The following is a 24208-nucleotide window of genomic DNA, read 5'->3' on the forward strand; positions in this document are numbered from 1 at the left end:
TGAGTGATAGAGGGAATTCAATTGGTTAACAATAGTATTTCTTTTTAATCTAAAGCACAAAGAAAGTCAGGAATATACCCCTTCTGTAAGATATATACAACTTGGTATTGGTTGTTAAATTTTAGTCTTGTTATTCCAGTTGATGAAAAATTCTTTTTAAAAACACTGAAATAATACAGATTTTTCTTCATTGTCAGCAGGAAGAGAGTGTCTGAAACGAAGAATAGGTATGGTAGTTTTCTTAGATTATGTACATCATTTGAGGCAAGACACTATAAAAACACATACCAGGTGTAAAATATCCTCGAGACACCAAGTGCACTGAGAAGTTGGCAAAAACTAGTAATATTCAATTCTTGAAGTGGTTTCTTCCTGTACATTTAAATATTCTGTTACTTAACTTACAAAGATTGTATTTGATGTACGTTATGTTAGCATGCTATAAATGTCAGAAAGTTCATTTACAGTATACTTTAACTTGGAAAAATACAGAAATGAAGTATAATTTGTATGACAATAATTATAGCTTAGACTTCTGTAAACAGTTTGCTGGATAAATGGTTAATTCTACTAGTTCAAATTTGAATCTTTGATTGCTACTATTTTGCACATTTGATTACACATATATATTGATTCATATTTTACCTTTCATGTACTTTCAACATTTTGCTATCAGAATGTTTTGAGTGACAGTTGCCTTGAAAAGTTTATGATTGCTTCATGTTCCTCTACAATATTTACTTCAGATTTAGATCTCCCTTATTATAAACGTTAATTTTAGAATCTCCTGAGTTAAGTGTTAAAGTAGTAATGTATAACACTTTGCCATTTGTCTTTGAAAGAAATGTTTTCAATATTTATATACACTGTGAATCTGCTTGCCCTACAGATGTGATGAATGCAGACTGTGCTACCATTTTGGCTGTTTAGATCCTCCTTTGAAAAAATCTCCTAAACAAACAGGCTATGGATGGATATGTCAAGAATGTGATTCTTCATCTTCTAAGGTAAGGCCGAAAGTCTTGAAGAAAAAAGTCTGGGTTCTTTCTCTTGACAACTTTTCTATATCACAACATCAACTTTCTAATTTTAAAAATGAAAAAGAAAACTATTCAATGATACAAATTTCCTCTATAGAGTATTTAGCTGTTTTGTATGTTCTTTGTATTACTATAGTGTATTAAATAATTTATACTAGATTAATGTCTCTGCTAATTGATTTTTTTAAGGCCATAGCAGGAAAAATTATTATTAGGCAAAGGACTTAAGAGTAGATTCCTATTTTATTTTGGAGATAAATGACCTTAAGATAAAATAAATTTATTAGGGTTATTTTGTAGACTCCTATCAAAAAAAATCTAATTTAACCTAGATTTATTTTAGCTAAATATAAAAGATAAAATTCAAACAAGTTCAGTAGTGTATCTTCTAAAATAAACTCTGAATTTCTTCTTCAAAATATCAATATTACCTTAAATTATGGCAGTTTATAGTTTTATTTTTTATTTGCTTCTTTACTGTGAGAGAAAGAATAACCAGATTCTTGGTCCTTGTACAAATTTTACAAAAGTCCTGAATATATTTGAATGAGGACATTCTGATCAGCTGTGTGTTACCAATATTATTATTTCATGCAAAGATAATGAAAATAAATGTTTTTTGTAGTATGACAGGGATACTTTTTAAAAAATTGAATCAATACAGGTTAAACTCTCAAGTTATCAAACCAGATATTCTTGGGTAGTCAAGATTTCTTCTAGCTTGACACAGAGGCCTTCTGAAACTTTTGTCGTAAGGTTCACATTTTTAGTTACTTATGGATAGTATCATCATTAGTTAATGCTGCGTGCCTAGAAAAGCTATGTGTTTTCTTCTGACCTATGATTTGTGTTTCCCCTGCATTTCTACTTCCATCTACTTACTCAAACCAAATGCCCAGCATCGTTCAGAAGCCTCCTCATCCTTATTTGACATAGTGAATCACCTCCGAGTCTTATAAGTGCTGCCTTCCCTGCTGGTGCCTGAATCTAGTGCCGTTAGTATCTCGTTCTATTCCAGTCCCTTGTTCTGGAGACAGCATCTGAAGAGCTGCCCAGACGTTCTGCTCTTCTATTGTTCCTTTCACCAGGGGCCTCCAAATGAGGTGTGAAACAAAGTGACATTTAACTTAATTCTGTATGGCGTTCTATTTTTTTTTTCTTATTAAGAAAACATTTAATTGGGGTGGCTTGCCTGCAGTTTCAGAGGGACAGCACATTATCATGGCAGGGAGCACAGTGGCCTGCAGGCAGAGTGGTGCTGGAGCTGAGAGCGCTACTATATCTTGCAGGCAACAGGAAGTCCGCTGACTTTCATACTAAGTGAAATTCGAGGAAAAGAACTCAAAGCCCACCCACCCCTACAGTGACACACTTTGTCCAACAAGGCCACACCTCCTAATAGTTGAACTCGGACCATTTTCTCTCAAACCCTTACATTCTACTCCCTGACCCCCAAGGGCTTATAGCAATATCATAATATAAAAATGTAGTCCAACTTCAAAAGTCCCCTAGTCTTTTGTCCCAAACTTGTTTCAAAGTCCAAAATCCTGAGACTCATGGCAATCTCTTTAACTGTAATCATCTGTAAAAATCAAAATTAGATCAGATACTTCCAACATGTAATGTCACAGGGTATACATTACCATTCCAAAATGCAGGGAAGGGAGCATAATCAGGAACTGCGGGCCAAAGTAAGGCTGAAAATCATGTCCATGTCTGAAGATGTTTTATAATGTGAATAAAAAGCTTGAAATATTTCTAGTCTCTAAAATTATGTTTATAAAAATACAACTAACTTTTATACCAATTTTATCACAACTGACTTAGTTTTGGTAGGTTTACTTGTCTTATTGTACAGTAGGGAGAGTTTGTGTATGTGGGATTTAGCATTAAAGAAGAGGTACATAAAATTAATTGACAAATATACTTAATGTTTTTAAAATTGGTGAATAAATTATTTCATGAATATGCTTAAATAGTAGACGTCCTATAGCAAAGTAGTCTTTTTGAAGATACAATCACATCCCTGTCTTAAATCTTGTAGTGTTTAAATATTGTCTAATATTTACAAATATAACCATCAAAAATAAGAACACTTATGTTGATGCATTCCCAGCTAATCCTTAGTTTTATAAACTTTCCATCTCAGTAATGCTCTTTATTACAAATTATCTTGATAGGATCATATATTGAATTTTGTTTTCATATTTTCTTGTCACTAGTATGGACTCTTCCTAAATTTTCCTTAATTCTCATACTTACCCATTTTTATTAAACATAGAGCATTTATTTTATATCATGAAGCTTACTAATGTTTTCTTTCTATTATGCCTCTTCACTAAGAATATCACAGATACAGGGCTGGGGAGGTGGCTCAGTAGGTAGAGTGCATTGCTGTGCAGGTAAGCACAGGGACACAACCTCAGACCACCGGAATCTGTAGAAAGCCTCGCACTGGCAGAGCGACAGACTGGCCAGACATTCTAACCAAAATAGTGAGTTCTGGAGTTCATGAGAAAATCTGAGTGGTAGGGAAAGATTGATGACATCAAACTCTGGGCTCGACAGGTACACACATAGGTAAGTACACGCACTTACATGTATGATGTCTACTAGGCTTAGTATTGTGTTCTTAACAGTATTGCTCAGTCCTTCCCAGGCCATCCTTGATAGAGATCTCAACAGCTTTGTCTACTACGTACCCAAATGAAGTGAATGGATCTGACATGGTTTTTTAACTTTTATTGATTTTGTTGAGCTCTCCATTTTTCTCTGCTCCCCTCTCATCCTCTCCTCTCTCCTCCAGCCCTCTCCCATGGTCCCCATGCTCCCAATTTACTCAGATCTTGTCTTTTTCTAGTTCCCATGTAAATTAGATCCATGTATGTCTCTCTTAGAAATATTTATTATATAGTAACTTTTCCGGGTCTTATTATTCACTGGTCCCACTGCAGATTGAGGTACAAGTACAGTGACTGTGTCTGTTACTTTCCTGTCATTATTATTATTATTATTATTGAAAAATTTCCGCCTCCTCCCTGCCTCTCATTTCCCTCCCCCTCCACTCACTCCTCTCCCCCTCCTCCCACTCCTTTCCCCCTCCCTCTCCAGTCCAAAGAGCAGTCAGTGTTCCCTGCCCTGTGGGAAGTCCAAGGTCTTCCCACGGGTCTAGGAAGGTGAGCATCCAAACAGACTAGGCTCCTACAAAGCCAGTACTTGCAGTAGGATCAAAACCCAGTGCCATTGTCCTTGGCTTCTTGTCAGCCCTCATTGTCCACCATGTTCAGAGAGTCCGGTTTTATCCCATGCTTTTTCAGTCCCAGTCCAGCAGGTCTTGGTGAGCTCCCAATAGATCAACCCACTGTCTCGGTGGGTGCACCCCTCGCAGTCTTGACTTCCTTGCTCATGTTCTCCCTCCTTCAGCTCCTCATTTGGGCCTTGGAAGCTCATTCTAGTGCTCCAATGTGGGTCTCTGTCTCTAGCTTCATCCGTCGCCAGATGAAGGTTCTATAGTGATATGCAAAATATTCATCAGTATGGCTATAGGATAGGGGCCATTTCAGGCTCCCTTTCCTCAGCTGCCCAAGGAATTAACTGGGGACATCTCCCTGGACACCTGGGAGCCCCTCTAGAGTCAAGTCTCTTGCCAATCCTGCTCCCATATCCACCCTTCCTTTATCCCAACCATCCCGTTCCCCCAAGCTCCCCCCATCCTCCCCTTTTCACTTTTCTCTCCTCATTTCCCCTTACCCCCATCCCACCCCAACCCCAAGTCCCCAATTTTTGCCCGGCAATCTTGTCTACTTCCAATATCCAGGAGGATAACTGTATGTTTTTCTTTGGGTTCACCTTTTCATCCTTGTTCCAATTCTTTTTTTAGAAGCAGCTGTAGAGTTTACATGACAGGTCACTATCTGTTTACTGTAAGATGAGCTGTCTAAGCGTGGCAACTTCTCTTTCATTCACTCTTAGTTTGTCTTCCTGGTGTGCTACACTTATGCACAGTTTAAATGTGTATAACAGTAGTAAATTCTGAATTTTCATGCATAGAAATTTCTTCTAAATTTCTTATTTTAGAGCTGCTAGAACCAATATCATTACATACCTGATACAGTTGACATTTCTTGATGGTCATTTGGAGTAGAAATGTCAAAGTAGGAGAAGTACAGTTGTTCAGATGTTTTATTTTATACATTTTTTGCAATGAGCAATTAAAATTCTATAACTGATATATAAAAATAAAATATCAATGTATTCATTTTCAAGTGAAATAGTTTTGACATTTGTGCCTCTTTGGGAACTTAATAGAACAGTCTCCCCAAGGAGTATCTTGCCACAATACATTAAACAAGCACATTTAATTGAACTTAGTATATGGGAAATTTAATGTCTGAATTTTATGTATTGTGAAGATTTATGAAAAATATAAAATTAAAATGATATATCCTTAAAAGATCTTTCAAATTTGAAGCTTGTAACAGACCCATAAAAAAGGATTTTCTAATATTTTTAACTATTCATTTGACCTCTAGAATTGCAAATGGATGGAGGTTGGATTTTAACTTTCTAACTTTAACATGGCTGAAAGAGAAATAAAACACCATTTCACCATCCTGATGTGGTTCTGGCATTTGGACACAGTGATTAGACCTTACTGAATGCTCTTCACTAATATTTGCTGAGTTTTGATTTACCTCCTCACCATTCAAGATATGTAAAAATCTGTTAAGGAGAGAGAGAGAGAGAGAGAGAGAGAGAGAGAGAGAGAGAGAGAGAGGAAAAAAGGAGATTATTTTTTAATAAAGCAATGTGAAATACTATTTCCTGCTTCCTACTTTGCCTTTTTACATACCAAGTAGAGTATTCTAGTTTCTTTCAGAGTTTCACATTAAGTAATATGAAGTTATGTGTAACTTTACATACAGAAATAGTGTGGGAAGTCCTTCTGTATATGTGCTGCTTTTATTGCTTAATGAGTAAATCTGTTTTGGCGAGTGGCTTAACAGAATAGAGCTAGGCAGGAAAACTAAACTGAATACTGGGAGAAAGAAGGCAGAGTCAGAGAGACGCCATTGAGCCATCAGAGGAGAAAGACACCAGCCGCCAGCTGGAACCTTGCGGGTAAGCCACGAGCCTCGCGGTAAAATATAAAATAATAGTAATGGGTTAATTTAAGAAATAAGAGTGATCTAGAACTATGCATAAGCTAATAGACCAAGCGATGTTGTAATTAATATAGTTTCTGTGTGATTATTTTGGTTCTTTGCAGCCAAGAACAAACAAGCAGCCTCCTTACGACATAGAAAAACATCAATTTCTTTCTAGAGTTCAGAGGCAGTGGGAGCTATCCTTATAACTAACACATTTTAAAACTAGGACATTGATGTTTCTCTTAACTACTAAAATTACATACTATCCTATCATGTGTTTTTCGAAATGTATATTTTTCTGAAAGGTTGACTTTTTTACGTCAGTAATTTATATTTTATATTAAATATAGAATGGTGATCCTTCAAATTACTTAACAGGCCAAGATTTAAGCAGCGGTTTTGTCAGATCTTAATAGGAATCGTAGGAAAAAAATCTAAGTGATGTGAATGTAAGAGGAAACTCAGAAACTATTTATTGTTATTTAACTGAAAACATGCTGCTGTAACAGGTGATGAACATTTCAAGACCATGAAAGCATATTAGTTCTTTTACATTTCTTTAATCTTTAGTGAGAAACTGAAATGAAAAGATAAAATACCTTAAATTAAAAAATAGTACCAACCAAAGATGGGTTTATCAGGGGCAGTGAGATTGCCCCCTGGGGGTAAAGGCACTGGGTGTGCAAGCCAGACAATATATCCTTAGGTTCTGTCTTAGAATCCATGGGAAAAAAACGGACACTTGAGAATGGGTCTCTAATCCCAATATTCCTACAGTGAGATGGGAGGTAGGAAAAGGAACATTGCCTGGAAGTGGTATGCAGTGAGACAAGAATAGCAAGAGAACTCCCTCAGCAAGGGCAGAAGGAAAGAGCAAACCCTGACAGGAGCGTGGGGGGAATATTACTTCCTAGTTTGTAGTTCAACTCAAAAAGGATCTACAAAATATATTTACCTCTATATTTATCCTATTTCTAGACTAATCAACTAGAACAGAAATTCCCCCATTCCTGTACTTAGAAATACTTGAAACACATGCAGTACAAGGATATGCTGTTGATATAGGCTCATTGTCTAAGTTTCACTGCTAGGCTTGGGAAGCTTTTTAATAAAAACTGTACACCAAGTAGCATCATGGCCCGTAACTTCAATCTCAGCACTTGTTGGGCAAAGTCAGGATGGCTGTTCTCAGGCTTTCTACATAGATTAATTTGGCCTTAGCCTTTTATTGCATGTTTCAGATAAAATATCCTAAAGTCTTTATAGGATCTAATAATGTAAAAATTCAAATATTGTTTCATTGCAAATAAACATGTTTAGTAATAAAAGAAAACATACCTTTTCACTAAGTGGGATTTGCTTTGGTCTTTGTAACATAGGGCAATAAACCTATCATCACAGATAAATCAAAAATGGCCTGCAAGGCCCCTTCTTTAGTAACATAGCACCTGTACTAAGGCAGTTGCTGACTGACATTATGGTAGGTTTATTAACTATCAAACTTGGAGGAAGGTAACAGATCTAAAATAGTTTTCAGTGGGAAAAATAATTCTGTATTTTAGCTGAGTCCAGCTGATAGTTTTTCCTAGTTTTGAGGTTGGAATCAAACCAAGGCTGGTCATATTATATTCAGTCTCTGCGAAGACATTCTGATTTTGCAGGATTGGCTGCTTTTTGTGCATACTGGAATAATTTTATAGTTTCTTTCTTATTTTTACTATTAATTTATCTTTGCAATAACATTTCTATTTTTGTTTATTTTTGAAATTGTATTTTAATTACGTTTTTCCCTTGTCTTTTTCCCCCTCCAAACCTTCCTATTAACCTTCACGTCATCTCTTTTTCAAATTCATGGCCTCTTTTTTCATCAGTTGTTATTGTTTTCATGTATACATTTCTGGATATATTTATCTTCTGTGTATGTTTTCAGGGCTGACCATCTGGCACTGGACAACCAGTTGATGTGATTTTTGCCTGGGGAGGATTACCTCTTCCCGCTTCCCACTCTGTTCCATTGTCTGTAGGTCCTTAGTAGGATTTTCTTCACTGTTCAGTTTGTCAGTCATAATTTTTCTTATTTTCAAATAAGACCTTGTTTGCAAGTGAACTAAATACTTCGATAATGTCATTCTGGCTCAATTGGGTTAGCTTGTGGTATTGTTTTAAATCATTTGTTCCTGAGCCATAGTGTGAAATTTTCATCCCACCTATAAAAAGTTAGATAGTAGGCCCCATCTTTTGTCAGCTAAAACTGTATTTATAATGTTTCTATCCTGTTCACATCTGTGTCCTAACTCAATCACATTTTTCTGATATCAGATATCGGTAAATTAAAGGTTAGATGTGTTGTTCCTTTATTTCCTTAGGACTTTTTTGTATGCTCAACCTAATCTCTGATCACTGAAGATGCAACCTCAGTGTTTTCTCTAATGATTCTTTTAAAGGCTTATGTTAGGGTTGCACCTTCATTGAAATTATGGCTTTATTAAATGTACCTTATATAATAGCTACACATGATTCTCTGCTTCGTTGGTTTGAGAACTCTTACAGTATGCTTATAGAGGTAATTTTCTTTCTTTTTTTCTTAGAAACATTTTGAAAACTTCAAGCTGCATCAAGGCATTTTTGTCAGCAGTATGTTCTTTTCTCACTTCCTTTCTCTTTTTCATTTTCTTTGTGGGAGAGTATTGTTTGTTGTTTCCTTTGAGAGATGGCCTTATATAGCTCTTGGTGACCTTAAACTTGCATGTAGTTGAAGATGACCTTTTACCATCTGCTCCTTCCTTTTCTGCCTTCAGAAAGCTGAGTTTATAGGCACTTACCTGTCTTATGCAATATTTCTGAGCCAGTTCTGAGTCCTTAAAATTTTACTATTCTTTCAACTTTTAAAAACAAATAATATTTTCGTTATATTTTTAAGTTAAAATTATGAATTCAGGTTATCAGTTGTATTTATAAATCTGTTCTCAAGATGTTTAGGTAGCATGTAGCAAGTTGTGAGTGTAAGGTATTAGGTTTTATTTTATTTTTGTTAATGTAATTAATTAGGCAGCTGCAAGAGCCAACTACAACAAAATGCTCCTAATAAGTCAGTTAATATGTGGGGAAGTGCTTAGTCTTATTACAACTTGATATGCCTTGTTTTGTTGATATTCTGGGAGACCTGCCCTTTTCTAAACAGAAATGTAAGAGGAGTGCATTAGGGGGTGGGAACAGGGTGGGAGGGAGTGGGAGGAAAAAAGGGAGATCGTGTAAAATAATAAATAAATAAGTTTATTTATTAAAAAATATAAGAGGTTCAGGGTCATAACAGTGGCCTTGTTTTGCTGTGGTGGAGGAATCTTGTGGTAGATGGCATCACAGAAGCAGGAATTTACTAGAGAGATCTGTGAGGAGATCAGAAGCTGGAGACTCTCAGAGCGAGACTTGCTTTTCTCATGAGAACTAGCAAGGATGAGAGAACGGCATAACCTACCTCTGGGAGCTGTGCACTTAACGGCCTAGAGACCTTAAACCTTAATTGTTGGAATACTCTTTAACACTGCCAAGCATGCAGCATAGGGACCCTTAGATGAAAAAAAAAAATCATGTTTAAACCATAGTAGCCATCTTAAATCCTAGTTTATAATCCTCAGGACTAGACTGAATTTCTTGTATGCTTTTTCTGTAAGACTGTTCACTTTTGGCATTCAGCAGGGGTTTCTTGGCCCTGCCATCATTTGTGCCCAGGTTATCGTTACAAGCTAGACTGGAAACTCCTACGGCAGGGTTTTTCTCTACTCCCTCAAAGACAAAGAACCTTTTATAATATTTTAACTGTCTGCTTCTCCACAGTCCTGCTTCCAGCTTAGCTATTCTTAAGTTACTTTTAATGCTTACTTTTGCCAAAAGGGAGCATGTAAGTAATACGGGTCCTGTATTGTGCTTTAGGGGCCCGTGGCTGTTTATTGGTGCACAGAAGATGTCTGGGGCATAAATCTGTGCCAGCCGTGACCCAAATATGCAGAAAAGATAAAAGAGAAGAAAATAACTATTCAGCAAATTTAAAAATCATGTCTTTAGAATCATTTCTGTTTCTACCTAGTTTACTCAGCATTTCTGTTAATATATAACTTGATTATAGCAAATACTTTTAAAATGGAAATTTAATTTTTTTACTCCTGAGGTGAAGAATACCAAGTTTGTCTAAAGGCACATAATTTACCTGGGAGGAAAATGTTTTCTGTAGAAAATTGTACAGGAAGCTGTAGTCCATTTTGTGTTTTGCTATTTTCTTGTCTTTGTAGACATGCTGTATGTTTACATGTGCCACATAATTTGTGGGTTAAAAATCTACACATTATTCTTTTTTTAGTTTTTTTTAATATTTATTTATTATGTATACAATATTCTGTCTGTGTGTGTGTCTGCAGACCAGAAGAGGGTACCAAACCTCATTACAGATGGTTGTGAGCCACCGTGTGGTTGCTGGGAATTGAACTCATGACCTTTGGAAGAGCAGGCAATGCTCTTAACCACTGAGCCATCTCTCCAGCCCCTACACATTATTCTTAACTGTGCAGAATCTTCTCTTTTATGTTGGAATATAATAAGACTATTATGTATAAATCTTGACTCTGTAAATTTATTTTATAGCATTGCTGTGAAATACTATCTAGCTGCCATAGTTTCCTTCAAATGTTTATTATCTATGATTTGTTTTTAATTCTTGGAGCCAATCACAATGCTTCTGGTCCCTCACTTCCTGCTGTACTTTATTTGTCTCTTCTAATTCCATGTAACTTTTAAAATCTACTATCATAGTTATTATACACACATGTGATTTTTATCAGTGCCTAGGAAATTCCAGTCATGAATTTTTTTTCTTTTTTTTATTTATTTTATTTTTTTTAATTTATTTATTTATTAAAGATTTCTGTCTCTTCCCCGCCGCCGCCTCCCATTTCCCTCCCCCTCCCCCAATCAAGTCCCCCTCTCTCCTCAGCCCAAAGAGCCATCAGGGTTCCCTGCCCTGTGGAAAGTCCAAGGACCACCCACCTCCATCCAGGTCTAGTAAGGTGAGCATCCAAACTGCCTAGGCTCCCACAAAGCCAGTACATGCAGTGGGATCAGAAACCCATTGCCATTTTTCTTGAGTTCTCAGTAGTCCTCATTGTCCGTTATATTCAGCGACTCCGGTTTTATCCCAGGCTTTTTCAGACCCAGGCCAGCTGGCCTTGGTGAGTTCCCAATAGAACATCCCCATTGTCTCAGTGTGTGGGTGCACCCCTCACAGTAAAAAACAAGGACTTCTTGAATTTTGCATGCAAATGGATGGAAATAGAAAACACTATCCTGAGTGAGGTAAGCCAGACCCAAAAAGAGAAACATGGGATGTACTCACTCATATTTGGTTTCTAGGCATAAATAAAGGACATTGAGCCTTCATCAGGCAATGAAAGGAGACAGAGACAGAGACCCACATTGGAGCACCAGACAGAAATCTCAAGGTTCAAATCAGGAGCAGAAGGAGAGAGAGCACGAGCAAGGAATCCAGTCATAAATTTAAAATCTTCGCTATGGTTGGGCTAAATCATATGAAAAAGGTTTCTTGGAAAATTTTTCTAAACTTAAGATGAGCAGTCCACCAGTGAACTAGCTAATGTCTAATTTGTTTAGGAACTTTCATGATAGTTCATTTCATTTTTCTGTGCATGCAGGTGCTTGTGTGTGTGCAAGTATATGTGTGTAAATATATATGCACATGTGTAAACGCCAGAGGACAGCCTCGGGAATCTTGTACGTTCTTTTTTGAGGCAATCTCTCGTTTGTACTGGAGCTTGCCTAACAAACTAGATTGTCCCCCGCCCCAGCTAGTTCACTTACATGTTTCCACTCCCAAACAGGGATTGCATTCCCTGCAGGCTTTTAAAATGATAATGTGTTTAATATATCTTGTTAGCTATGACTTGATTGTATGGAATAATGAAACTTGCTTTTTCTTTTTAGAATAAAAAAGAGGGAAAGAAACTACTGAATGTATTTTATTGGCACTTATATGCTTAAAGAATTAGAATATAATCTAATTCAAATGCTTTAAATTTTTTATTGGTAAGAAAAATTAGCTTAGAAATTCCTGGTAACCACCGACTTACACAATCATTAAAGGCAGAATGATGTCCAGGTCAGCGGTGGCCAGTGAGTACTCTGGCTGCCAACATTTATTAGTTGAGTCTATCTAGATCTTCAAAAGTAATGATATTGTTATTGATAAATCTAATGATTAGCAGCAAGTTCAGTGCTAAAGTATAGACCTGTGGAACCATGTTGTGAAACTCGCACTACAGAAGGAAACATGCCAATGTAAGTAACACAAAGCTAAGTAGATCCTGACAGGAACACAAACCTTTCTTACTCTCCATGTTCTATGAGTAGCCGCACAGACTGTGATTGGCACTGACAGCGAACTCACCCTAAATTCACTTGGTGACCCCTCTGGTCTCTCACCTTGCTTTATATTCTGTATTACTTAGTTTGGTTTTGTTATTGTAGTTTAGGTTTTTGAAATAGGGTCTCATACTGCCCAAGCCGGTCTCAAACTGAAACCAGAGAGGTTTTGAATTGCTGATCTGCCCTGACTGTGCCTCCCAAGTATTGAGATTACAGGTAAACACTATGCCATCTTTTTGTGATGTATTATTTCTAAACAGTTTGTCTCTTGGATATGCTTCGTGCCCCTACACTAGTCAGTGTGCATGTTCAGTGGTAACAGTGTCAGAACCAAACTGTTGAGAAATATGAGTAGGAGCGCAACTGAGGTCATCTCTCTGCCTTGGTCTCCTCACGTTAACATGGAGGATGTCTACTTTGTCAAGCTTTGTTTAGAGTCTAGGGAGAATGAGGGCTATGTTGATAAGTTTCTAGGTTCTGTCTGACTGTCCTTGTCCATAAGAAAACAAATGAAAGGTTTGTTTCATTGAGATTAAGGTTGAAATATATACTGATAAGTTGTTTAATACTCCTGAAGCCCCGAGAGTGGCACTTCCTGTGTTTTTACAGTTTTTTTTTTCATTTGAAGGTAATTTAAATTTATTTAAATATTGCGTTGACTTAACTGTTTTTATTGGAACTGCTCTTTGTCTTTTTTTTTTTCCATTGTAACTCAAACTTTGTTAAGGAACAACAATTTTCTGTGTCGGCAATGTTAAATGTAACCTTAGCTTTCAATTCATTGCTGCAGTTATATTTCGAGAACCTGCTGTAGGAGATAAACCCGTTGCAAATGAAGACAGCATTCATTTTCCTTCTACCTCAGGCCAGACAAAATTGATTGGGGTAATAAAATGACAGCACCTTGTAATATACTGAAGCCTCTTTAATTTGAAAACCAGTTCCAACCTGATTCCAGGCTTGTTTAAAGCTAATTTATGGCTTACATAATTTTCAGCTGGCTGACCAAGGTAAAGGATGATGTATGAAAATTGATAAGGAATTAACTTATGATACATTCAGATGTGTCTTGTTAAAGTCAGATGGTGTTAAAAACAGAAGGCAGAGAGGGGGAGACAGAAATAGTAAACAGTTTTTTTTCTTATGTAGGTAACACCACTAACATCAGTTTATCAGCATGTTTTGTCATAACTAGCTTCCTGTCATTGTACAGTCTGTTCTATTTTGTGGTTTTTGTTTTTTAAATTCTTCATTTTTCATAACATTACAGTCAGTTTAATAAGGATGAACACAGCCAGCAGCTGTTAACTTGCACAGTGCCGAGACAGTATGGTATGTAATGGCGAGACTGCTAGGTAGTTCAGTCGGCCACTGTCTTCATGACGAGTGTCTTTCTTAGATCAGGCTGAAAGAATTTCGAGCTCTTCCTATTTATATTAGCTTTGTAACTGTGTGGACTGTTTCATCCCTTTATTCTACTATATTTAATCATTGTTACTGACAAATAATAAATCCTCCTTGTAAAGTGTTCTGTATTATGAATGGGGCCAGGTTTTCAGAATTGTCAGCATTCAGGACTGGAGAATAGATGGTGTAAATAATTTACATGGTAACTCTGTTTTACCTTCTTAAAAAGACTGGGGGATTGGCATGCTTAGGGTGCTATTTGTTTGCTTGTTTTCTTTTTGCCATTTTGCCATATCCTATCATTGTAACATCCTAAAAAGTGTAAGCTGGATGTAGTGGCTCATACCGGTAATCCTCAACCTCAGAGGCCAAAGCAAGAGGATTACTATGAGATGCACTTCAGCAGGGGTACAGAGTGAGATCGTGGCTCAAGAAAATGAACAAAGCAACACCAGAACTCTGGAGTGGTGCAGTTGTCATTTGTAGCTGCTTATGTTATAGGTCACACACTGCAGGTGTGTTGGGTGTTGACACTAAAGAAAATAGTAAATAAACCAGTGTGTATAGGTATTAGCTATGGGGTTGGAGAAATTCTTAGGTTTCTGCATTAAAAGTCGTCTCAACCTGCCTTAAATTGTATTTAGTTATGCTTAACCTTGTACATAGCATTGTAATGAAATAGTTAATTAAGGTTTATATATTTTTATATATGAAGTTCAGTTCTACAAAAAATGCACAAATAGATCATTAGAATCTATAGCTGTAAAATTTCAGAGGAGAATATTTCTTTAAGAAACATTTGAGGTGATAACAGAAGAAAAAAAAACAGGTAAGAAACAGAGGCATAAATAACCTTGATCTTGATATTTTCCTTCATATTACCTTATTAATATTTCCTTAATGTTTAGGTGTTAAGCTGGTTCTTTTCTCCTAAGCCAGTTTTGTGTTCTGTACAGAGTGGGCATAGGAATAATTGAGAAGTGAATAATAGATTCATTTGTTACTGTTATCTGCTGCTCTTTATTGGGATAATAACCTATGCATGCTTGGAGAGGTAATTCCCACTGATGATGATTTCATTTTACAATTTTTTGACATTATGGCAATGTGAAATAGTTATACATTTAAACCTTACTTAGAACTGTGAAATTTGACCTCTTCCTGGAGTGACAGTCTATACAACACTGTCCTGATGCTAGGCAGAGGTAGCAAGCAGCTTCCACTCAGCCACATTGACATGAACCACAGATAGTCTTCAGTGTGCCATGCTCCTGAACTTCAGTGTTCAGTAAGTAGATTTGGTGTATTGGTACATTTTTGACAATGAATTTATTAAGTTCTTAGAGGAAAAACTATACTATACAACAATCCACAAATGCCAAATAAGGTTTCAGATCACTTTGTAATTATTGAAAACTCAACATTGTGTCATCCACACAAGGAGACCAACCCTGGGCAGGATTCTCGTTACAACATTCTTTACAGTGTACTTTGGGGATCTCTGAAATAATAGGAACTTGGCACTTAACAGTAACCTTCCAGGTTATGTTTCTCTTTCACATATTTCCAGAGTATAATCTATGACAGACATGCCCCACCATCTTTATTTTATCCAGCATTGAGTTGTAAAGCTTCAAAAACTGAGTCAGGCAGATTCCTTCCTTTTGAGCAACCTAATCTCATTAGAGACAAAATCAGTTCAAAACACGCAGGACTTAACACTATTTCTTTTAAGTCAAGCTTTATGATGTTGTAGAGATATAGAGGTAAACCAATTATATAATGATCAAAGCAAATAAATGTTTAACAGAATGAACTATAACAGCAATATTTCATAATATACATTGCATACTCATTTCTATGCTAAATATTTAATTGCTAAACCATTTCCATTGTAGTTTCAGCATAGTATCCAAGAAAAAGATATGTACTGTTGATTTTTAGTAGAAATAGCTTTCCTTTTGTTTGTTTGATGAAGTCCTGTACATCCAAGGCTGACTTTAAGTTCACCCTGAAGCCTAAACTGACCCTGAGCTTGCCATGTGCAGGCTGGTCTTTCTGTGATCCTTCTAAGCCAGCTTCAGTACTGGGATGGCAGATGTGACCAGCTCCAGCCTACCCTGGCTGTATTTTTTATTGCTTTTACCTTCTTTGACAATGTACAGGCTTCAATCCTGAATTTTACATTCAGCATCATTTTCATTGGGTTCATTGTCACTAAAATTTAAACTAATACTGCTTTTGAGATTCTTTTTTTTCAGTTATACTTCTTTTTAACTAAATTTCAAAGCCCATGATTTGAGTGAACTTGGAATCAAAGCACCCATCCATGCACAAATAAATGATTGTTATTTTCCCTTTGTAATTTTAACCTCTTAAGAAATACATTTCTAAAACAAAGATGTATTTTTCCTTCACTCTGAATTTTTTAAAGTTTCATAAAAGTTTCATAAAAGTGAAGTTTCTAGAGATATTCTTTGGGTTTTTTCAGGGAAAAGAGAATATAAAAGGTAACATTGCTGATTTTATGTATATGCTAATACACACACAACATATATATATATATATATAATACATGAGAAAAGACTGTAGAAAACTTTTCAGATACATTCTTTTACTTTCACAGAAACTGACTGGCTTGAGTAACTCTAAAATTCCCTCAAACATTGAAATGATTAAGTAACTACAGAGAAATACTAAAATAATTTTGGCATTGTTTTTAAAAGTTATATCTTCATTTCAGTTTGGCTCTCCAGAGTTACTACATTTCAGTATGTTCTCATTTCTTTCTTGTGCTGTTTAGAGGGAGTTGACACATGACTTGGTGTCGTGTTCTAAGGGGTTAGTTCTTCAGCTCTGTTCTTGACTTGAGTAACTCTCCATGTGGACATATGAAAGAACAAGATCAAGTTACCATAAATAAGTGAATTAATTGTCACACCCTGGTGGATTTCATATTGAAAGAGAAATAAAGATAAATATAAATCATTAGTATTTGGCTTATAATTAGATTGAAAGGATTTTGATGAGTTGAATTGTATTTAAAAGAACAGTGAATCATTTTCACACTAATCCTGAAGGATTGGTAATTTAAAATGTTACATGATATATAGTATGCCAGGAATTTTGTTATTGCCTTTAAATAAATGACAAAACATAAGAAGTATAATAGATAACTTGATATCATGTAAGAGCCTAACTTAAGGCACACGATTGCAGAATGTGGGAGACTTGATAAGTTTTCCATAGAATATGGATTAGCTCATTGTTCCTAGAAAGGTGTTAATGTATCATCGTGAACAGGAAGTCACAAAACCCTACTTGTTTATACATTGATACATGGTATAGGCACACTGGAATTTACCCTTCTCAGCCTTCCTGTGTTTACCTTTAAGCAAATACTGACAACTTACTACATCCACATAGTTGTCAAGACTAGGACGTGCTGGCTATTTGAGTACAGTTTACATATTTTCCATGGGCTTCCATGTATTTTAATTTATACTGACTGATCATAGGTCTACATTTTTATGGGTTTCTGTGTATGTTAATCTAAACTGGCTTATCATAGTCTGCATGTTTTTCATGGGTTTCTGTGCATGTTAATAGAGACACAGAATGAAGTAGTCATGATCTAGGAAACACTAAAACTTCTTTTGTTGCACATTTTGTGTAGGTAGATTTTTCATTTTATTGTTTGGGATATGTCAGTATAGTAAATCATTTTTATTGGTTTGATAAAAAATAAGATACTAATTTTCCTTGCACTGTGTTATATTGCTTGTAGTTCACCAAAACCCGATTGGCTCTATGGTTGCCACAGGAAGAACAGATTTTATCATTTGAAATTAGTTTCATGTTGCATCAGTGCAGCGATACAAATATCTACCTAATTATGAATATTTTCATGTTTTGATTTTTAAACCTAGTTTGTACTTGTTTGCTTTTAGCCTTTAAAGTTTTAAATATTTATCTCTAACCTCTTTATTTGATACAGTTTTTTTTTTAATACCACTACTTTCTTTTTCTCTGTGGCCTGCCAGAATTGAAAAAATGCTGCTTCATGAAAGGAAAAGCAAAAATCCTAAGTCCCAGTATTTGTTCCTTAAGGTGACCAACAGTGAGAATTACTTACTTACTAAATTTTAAAGGGTTATAGTTGTAATATTTAAAGAGCAGAAATGGCAAGGATAAAGTAGATAATTAAGCAAATAGGTTTGCTGGCTATTAATTTTCCATTTAGAGGTGTTGGCATCATGCTACATTATTACTGAATTTTTCCAATAAACGCTTTAGACATTAATTGTTTATTAACAAAACTTGGGAAACAAATACATAATGCCCCAAATATACAAAACTGCAAATTTTTAGTTTTCTTGGCATCTTTAGCTGCCTTGAATTTTCCAGCCAGTGGCAGTACTCAATGACCTTCTCTGTTCTTAGAGTGGTGTGCTATCCTCTATTCAGTACGCCATGATGGATCATTTTTATCTGCATCTGGCATCTGCTCTGTTTATATTGAATAAATATTTATGTTTTCTCAGTTTTCAGGGTTAGAAGATTCAGATAGGATAGGTTTGAGGTATCAGCTATAATTTATTGCTTGAAAAAAAAGCGCGAATACTGATCCTGTGTGGAGAAGAAAACCATATAAACATCTCACCTGCAGGTTTGTAACCGAGGTCGCGTCACCAGTTCTTCCTTGAGAAAATATCTTTAAAGGAGAAAAGCACTGAAATAGTTAATGGTTCATGGTTTTCTGCATATGTTCTCAGAACAGACTGTTACCTTGTTTGCCATGGTGATAACATTACCTACTGACCTAAAGCCAAGCTGATCAAGTGTGTGAGTTTGAAAATCTACAATGCCTTTATCTCACTCCAGAAAGTGTATCCATATCACCTAACTACTGGTAGGTTTCTGTTGGACAGCTAAATGTCTGTACAGAATATGAGCATAACTATATTATTACTTAACCTATGCTTCTTAAAGACTTAGGAAAACGTCTGAGTTGTTTTGGAAATATTCACCTTGTATTGAGGTTTTAGGTTTGCATTCCTTGACTATGGCTTTATATTGGCTCCTCTGGGCATAAAACACAATTTTACTGAACTGTGGTATGTAATTTAAAATGCATTCCTATGTAACTTTTTAAAGATAGCAGCTCTCATTTTAGCCCTACTCTTGCTTAAAGCAGTTGATGCATTTTATTAGCAAATTTTATTTTATTATTTTTTTGTTTTGGGTTTTTTAAGACAGGGTTTCTCTGTGTTACTTTGGGGCTGTCCTGGAACTAGCTCTTGTAGACCAGGGTGGTCTCAAACTCACAGAGATCTGCCTGCCTCTACCTCCCAGTGCTGGGATTAAAGGCATATGCCACCACTGCCCGGCTTTAATATCAATTTTACAACACTGTACATAAATACACTTGATTTCACCAAACTAGTAAAGCAATTACTTTTCTAATCATTTATTTGTTTGTGCCTTAATGAAATACACAAAAGAACATGAAAAGAAACTTCCTTTATAGGTATTCTGGATATTATAATAATTATTATCAGTAAATTTGCATCATATAACATTAAGCATTTTTCATTTTACTCTTTATTTCTGTTGATTACATTAGACATGAGTACATATTGTATACCAAGATTAATTTTTAAAGTAGCAGAAACACTCTTGAATGAGTTGAAATTGTTTTGCTTTTTTAAAAGTTATGATCTCATATGTGTGAGCATTTTTCCTGCCTTTGTGTCTACATGAGTGCAGTGCCCTTAGAGGCTAGAGGAGGGCATCAGAACCCCTGAAACTGGAGTGTTAGGTTGTGAGCTGCTTACGTGGATGCTGGGAATTGAACACAGGGTCCACTGAGAGAACAGATTATACTGTTAATTGTAGAACCTTCTCTTCAGTCCTTAACCTGATTTTTCCCTAATACATTATGTTATTAAAATATTGTATCTGCAGGTGTTTATGACAGTACAGTTTGTTTATGCCACCTTACAGCATTTTATAGTGAATATTTGAGAACCCCTACTACTTAGGGGTAGGGGTTAGTAGACCTTGACTACTTACTAGCTTACTTCTGTCTAACTCATATCTTAAATTAACCCATATCTATTAATTTCTGTATTGCCACGAGGCTGTGGCTGTAAAGTTCTGGCGTCTGTCTCCAGCGGGGCTACATGGCTTCTCTCTGACTCTGCCTTCTTTCTCCCAGCATTCAGTTTAGTTTTCCCTGCCTACCTAAGTTCTGCCTTGTGCGGGCTTAAGGCAGTTTCTTTATTACAGTGGTATTCACAGCATACAGAGGGGAATCCCACATCACATGTGGTCATTGCTCACATCACAGGAGTTTTTATAAAGCCAAAATGAGATGCTAAAATATGTTCTTACAGTAATTGCAGTCAGCTTACTATGTTCAAATCAATGTCATGACTCTGTTTCTTTTTTCCTCGAGCTGAAAGCTGTAAACCCAATATAAAAGGTCTCTTATATGTTACTTAGGACTGGAGTCATACTTTTATGCTAAAAGAACGTTTGAGTAAATATAAGAGATATAAATCATAACTTATCAGCCACCCAAGTATATCAGAAGTGACTTTAATATGATTCTTGTGGTTTTCTCCTGTGGTTCAGAGTCGGCAGCTATTGCTACAGTTATGTTACTCATGTTGCTGAAACTAGAAAAGCAAAGAATGGGGACTGTGTAGATGGGGACTGTGTAGATGGGGACTGTGTAGATGAGGACTGTGTAGATGGGGACTGTGTAGATGGGGACTTGTTGTTGCTGTTGAATATAGTGTCATCACATAGTTATTTGATCAGGGATTGTTGTACAGATGGCTTACATATCTTTCTTTTCAAATGAGATATTTGAAAGTTTCATTGCATGGAATAATATTTTCTTTGTCTTATATTCTAGATTATAAAACATTGAGAAGTACTTTATACCAATAAAATCATTAGCTGCTTATAGAAACCATTGGTTAAATGATGCATTGTCATATAAGCTTTATAAGTACTTTGAATCTTGCCAACTGACCTACATTTGTGAGCCAATTAAATACATACCATAGAGGAGTTCATTATAGTAACAACTTAAATGATTTTAAAGTTTAATTTTAAAGCAACTCAATAGTGAAGAGATAATCTGTAAACCCAGGAGATAAAAATACAAGTGATAAATTTGTCCCGATAATAAAGTGCCACTATAGCAGATTTTTTCTTGAAGTACAATATCCTCTTTTTATTCCATAAAAAGTTAATGTGCCATAGGAGATATGTTACTTGGAAATCTAACGAGCTATTAATTTCTAATAAAACAATGAAGATTAATGGACTCACTCTGGGGAAAATATCACTCAAGTGAAATAAGTATATTTGAGACAATTTAGTCAGATCATTTGAGAGTAAAGTTTTTATAATTTGCTTCCTAATATGTTTATTTCTAAAGGTTTAGCCTTTGAAGTTGAGTTTGTCTTAATAAAGAAGCAGTTTATGTTAGATTGAGAAATGGCTTGAAGATTCATGAAACTGATCCTTGGAGAGAGGAAATTGTATATTTTTTATATCGTAGCCAAACTTTGTACCATATCAGTCATTAAAAACCAAACTCCCCCTACATGATGCAATAGGGTTAAAATATATTCCAAATTCTTCTAAAATGAGAACCATATTTAATCAATATAAATCTTGTCTGTAAGTTAGCAGCAACAAAAAGGAAAGATGGGTTTTTAGCAGTTAGCTGCCAGCATTTTCAAATAATGTAAAGGTCGTTACTGTGTTTAAGTGTCTCTTTTCCTCTGTATAATAGGCATTTTGAAATACCCCATTCAAGGTATTAAAGTAAAATATCATTATTAGTGTGAATATCTGCTAGCCATAGGAAATATAGTTGATAATAAAACATGATCATGTTACATTTTTTACAATATAGTTGAATCATGTTCTAAACTTTAAGAAATAAAACACATGATAGTGTGTTTCATTGGTGAAATATTACTCAGTAACTTTAATTTCTGGCAGGCAGTAACTACCGATTTGTAGTGCTGTGCTGTTGATACTGTGGAGATGCTAAGCTTCATTGTTCATAACTGACTACTCCCAAGTTGTCTTTGAGGCAGAGTTAAGTTTTGTGAGGACATTTTAAATACAGATGTTATTAGAAAGAGAGGGGTTAGAGAAAGAGTAAGGCACACCCCTGTGGGCATGGGTGCTGTTTTGATAGTAACTTAAGGTCAAACTATCTTTACTTCACAGTGTTTGCTGTTCATTTGCCTGTAGTTGTGAAAGTAGTATGGAGAGTTCTTAGGTTTTTGCCCAGCTCCTCGTGAACAATTTAGAGAAGAGTTACCAGCCAGAATACAGACACCTTAGCACAGTCCTCAGAAGTAAATGTTAGTGTTTATTAGATTTTTCCAGTGTTGCTGCTTGTCTTCTTTTTTCTCTAGATAAGATTCAGTCAAGACTCACTGTTTATCATCAGTTGGATCTTGTTAATCTCTCATTTGGTGATGGTTCCCCATTCCACCCTTCCTCGTGGCTTTGATACTCAATTATTTTGTACATTGTCTTTTCATGTGCATCTTTTTTGTTTGTTTTTCTAGGCAGGGTTTTTCTGTGTAGTTCTGGCTGTCCTAGAACTCACACTGTATGACGAGGCTGGCCTCAAACTCACAGAGATCCACCTGCTTCTGCCTCCTGAGTGCTAGGATTAAAGGCCTGCACCAACACCACGTGGCTTCCGTTTGTATTTTTCAAGTATGTTCTCTTGATTAGGCAAGTTGTATGTTAATGAGAAGTCTCTGGCCTGCGTTACCGTCACTCTCAGGATGAGGCATTAGGATATAACCTGTGCATTCCTCGTGATGGTATTTGTGAGGTTTTTCCATTAGTTACCATATTTCCTTTTCAGAAAGGAGTTTCAAATTCTTTATATTTGGAAGACAATCCAAGGAGTTGTTTTCCTTTAAGTCCCCGGACAGTTTAAGTCTAATGAAGAAATTGATTTCACACTCTGAAGCAGCCTTGGAAACATTTTAGCTGTAATGACTTGGTGACTAAGGAGAAATGTAAAAAGTGAAAGAGATTTCCCGTACATATCACAGTTACAATCAGATTAGCTGAAAACTATCTTTGAGTGTGATGTGTAGCTTTTGCAATGAGTAAATTAAATATTTTTAATAAAGGCATTGTATACTGAAGAAATTCTGAATTGAGATTGTTTATGAGTTTTCAAACAGAAAAAAAACCTCTTAGTTGACTATTTAATTACTTAGATATGAAGTTGTTCTTTAACATCAGAATTATAAAATATTTACAGTTATCTGACTTCCATAGATAACAATATTTAAGGAATTTAAAATATTGAAGTAGATTATCTCTAAACACATACACCTGAGTAACACTGCTTAAGGACTCAGTGTGTATGTTTGTGTGTGTGTGTGTGTGTGTGTGTGTGTGAGAGAGAGAGAGAGAGAGAGAGAGAGAGAGAGAGAAAGAGACAGACAGAGGAGACAGAGAAAAATAACTATAGAAGATGGCATGAATTTGAGAGGGAATAGGGGAGAACATAGGATTTAGAAGGGAGAGAGAATGGGGTGAATATGATACAGATATGCTACTCATGTATGAAATTCTCAAAATCTCAAATATTAAATTTGATTTTTTAATTACATTTAAAGTTACATTTCAAGTTGTAATGGTTTTATGTCTAATTTTTAGGAAATTGGGCTTATACTCATGAGGAGTCTTCTGTAGCTTAATTGCTATCATCTCATACCATTTTCTTTCTTTCTTCTTCTTATGTTGAATCTGTATCTTCCACTGACTGAATTTATTTCCCTCAGTTTAAATTGTTCCTCCTTAGATGGGTGCTCCAATTCTTAGAGCGTTTCTTCCTTGGCAAGTCAGATTCCTTATTGGTACCACATCACTTAGGAAAAGTTCAGTCTTTTTTAACTGTCCCATGCTCATGCTATCAAAAGTTACCATTAAGAAAAAATAACAGGAGGACCTTATTCTGCAAGCTCTGCTCCAGAGTCACAAATTAGAGAGGAAGACAGAAAGTACTTTAAAGAGGGAACCAGTGTGTTGTCAGAAATTAGAAATGCCCTACATCTCTTTTTCTGTTTAACTTTTGTGAGGTTGAGTAAAATGCTTCTACTGTCTTTTGCTTGA

The 24208-nt window shown here is 35.8% G+C and overlaps 1 protein-coding gene across 2 annotated transcripts in view; it reads left to right on the plus strand.

Moving 5' to 3' along the window:
- The window catches only part of Phf14 (PHD finger protein 14), a 126241-nt gene that overhangs the window by 94782 nt on the left and 7251 nt on the right, over window positions 1–24208 (plus strand). For both annotated transcript variants that reach the window (XM_041675457.1, XM_041675454.1), the window contains one exon: window positions 890–1007. In XM_041675457.1, coding sequence (XP_041531391.1) covers window positions 890–1007 — 118 coding nt within the window. The remainder of the gene's footprint in view (window positions 1–889; window positions 1008–24208) is intronic.

This window comes from Microtus oregoni, unplaced genomic scaffold, assembly GCF_018167655.1.
Source record: "Microtus oregoni isolate MIOR12 unplaced genomic scaffold, Mior012 000026F_ref0000081, whole genome shotgun sequence".
Taxonomy (NCBI): domain Eukaryota; kingdom Metazoa; phylum Chordata; class Mammalia; order Rodentia; family Cricetidae; genus Microtus; species Microtus oregoni.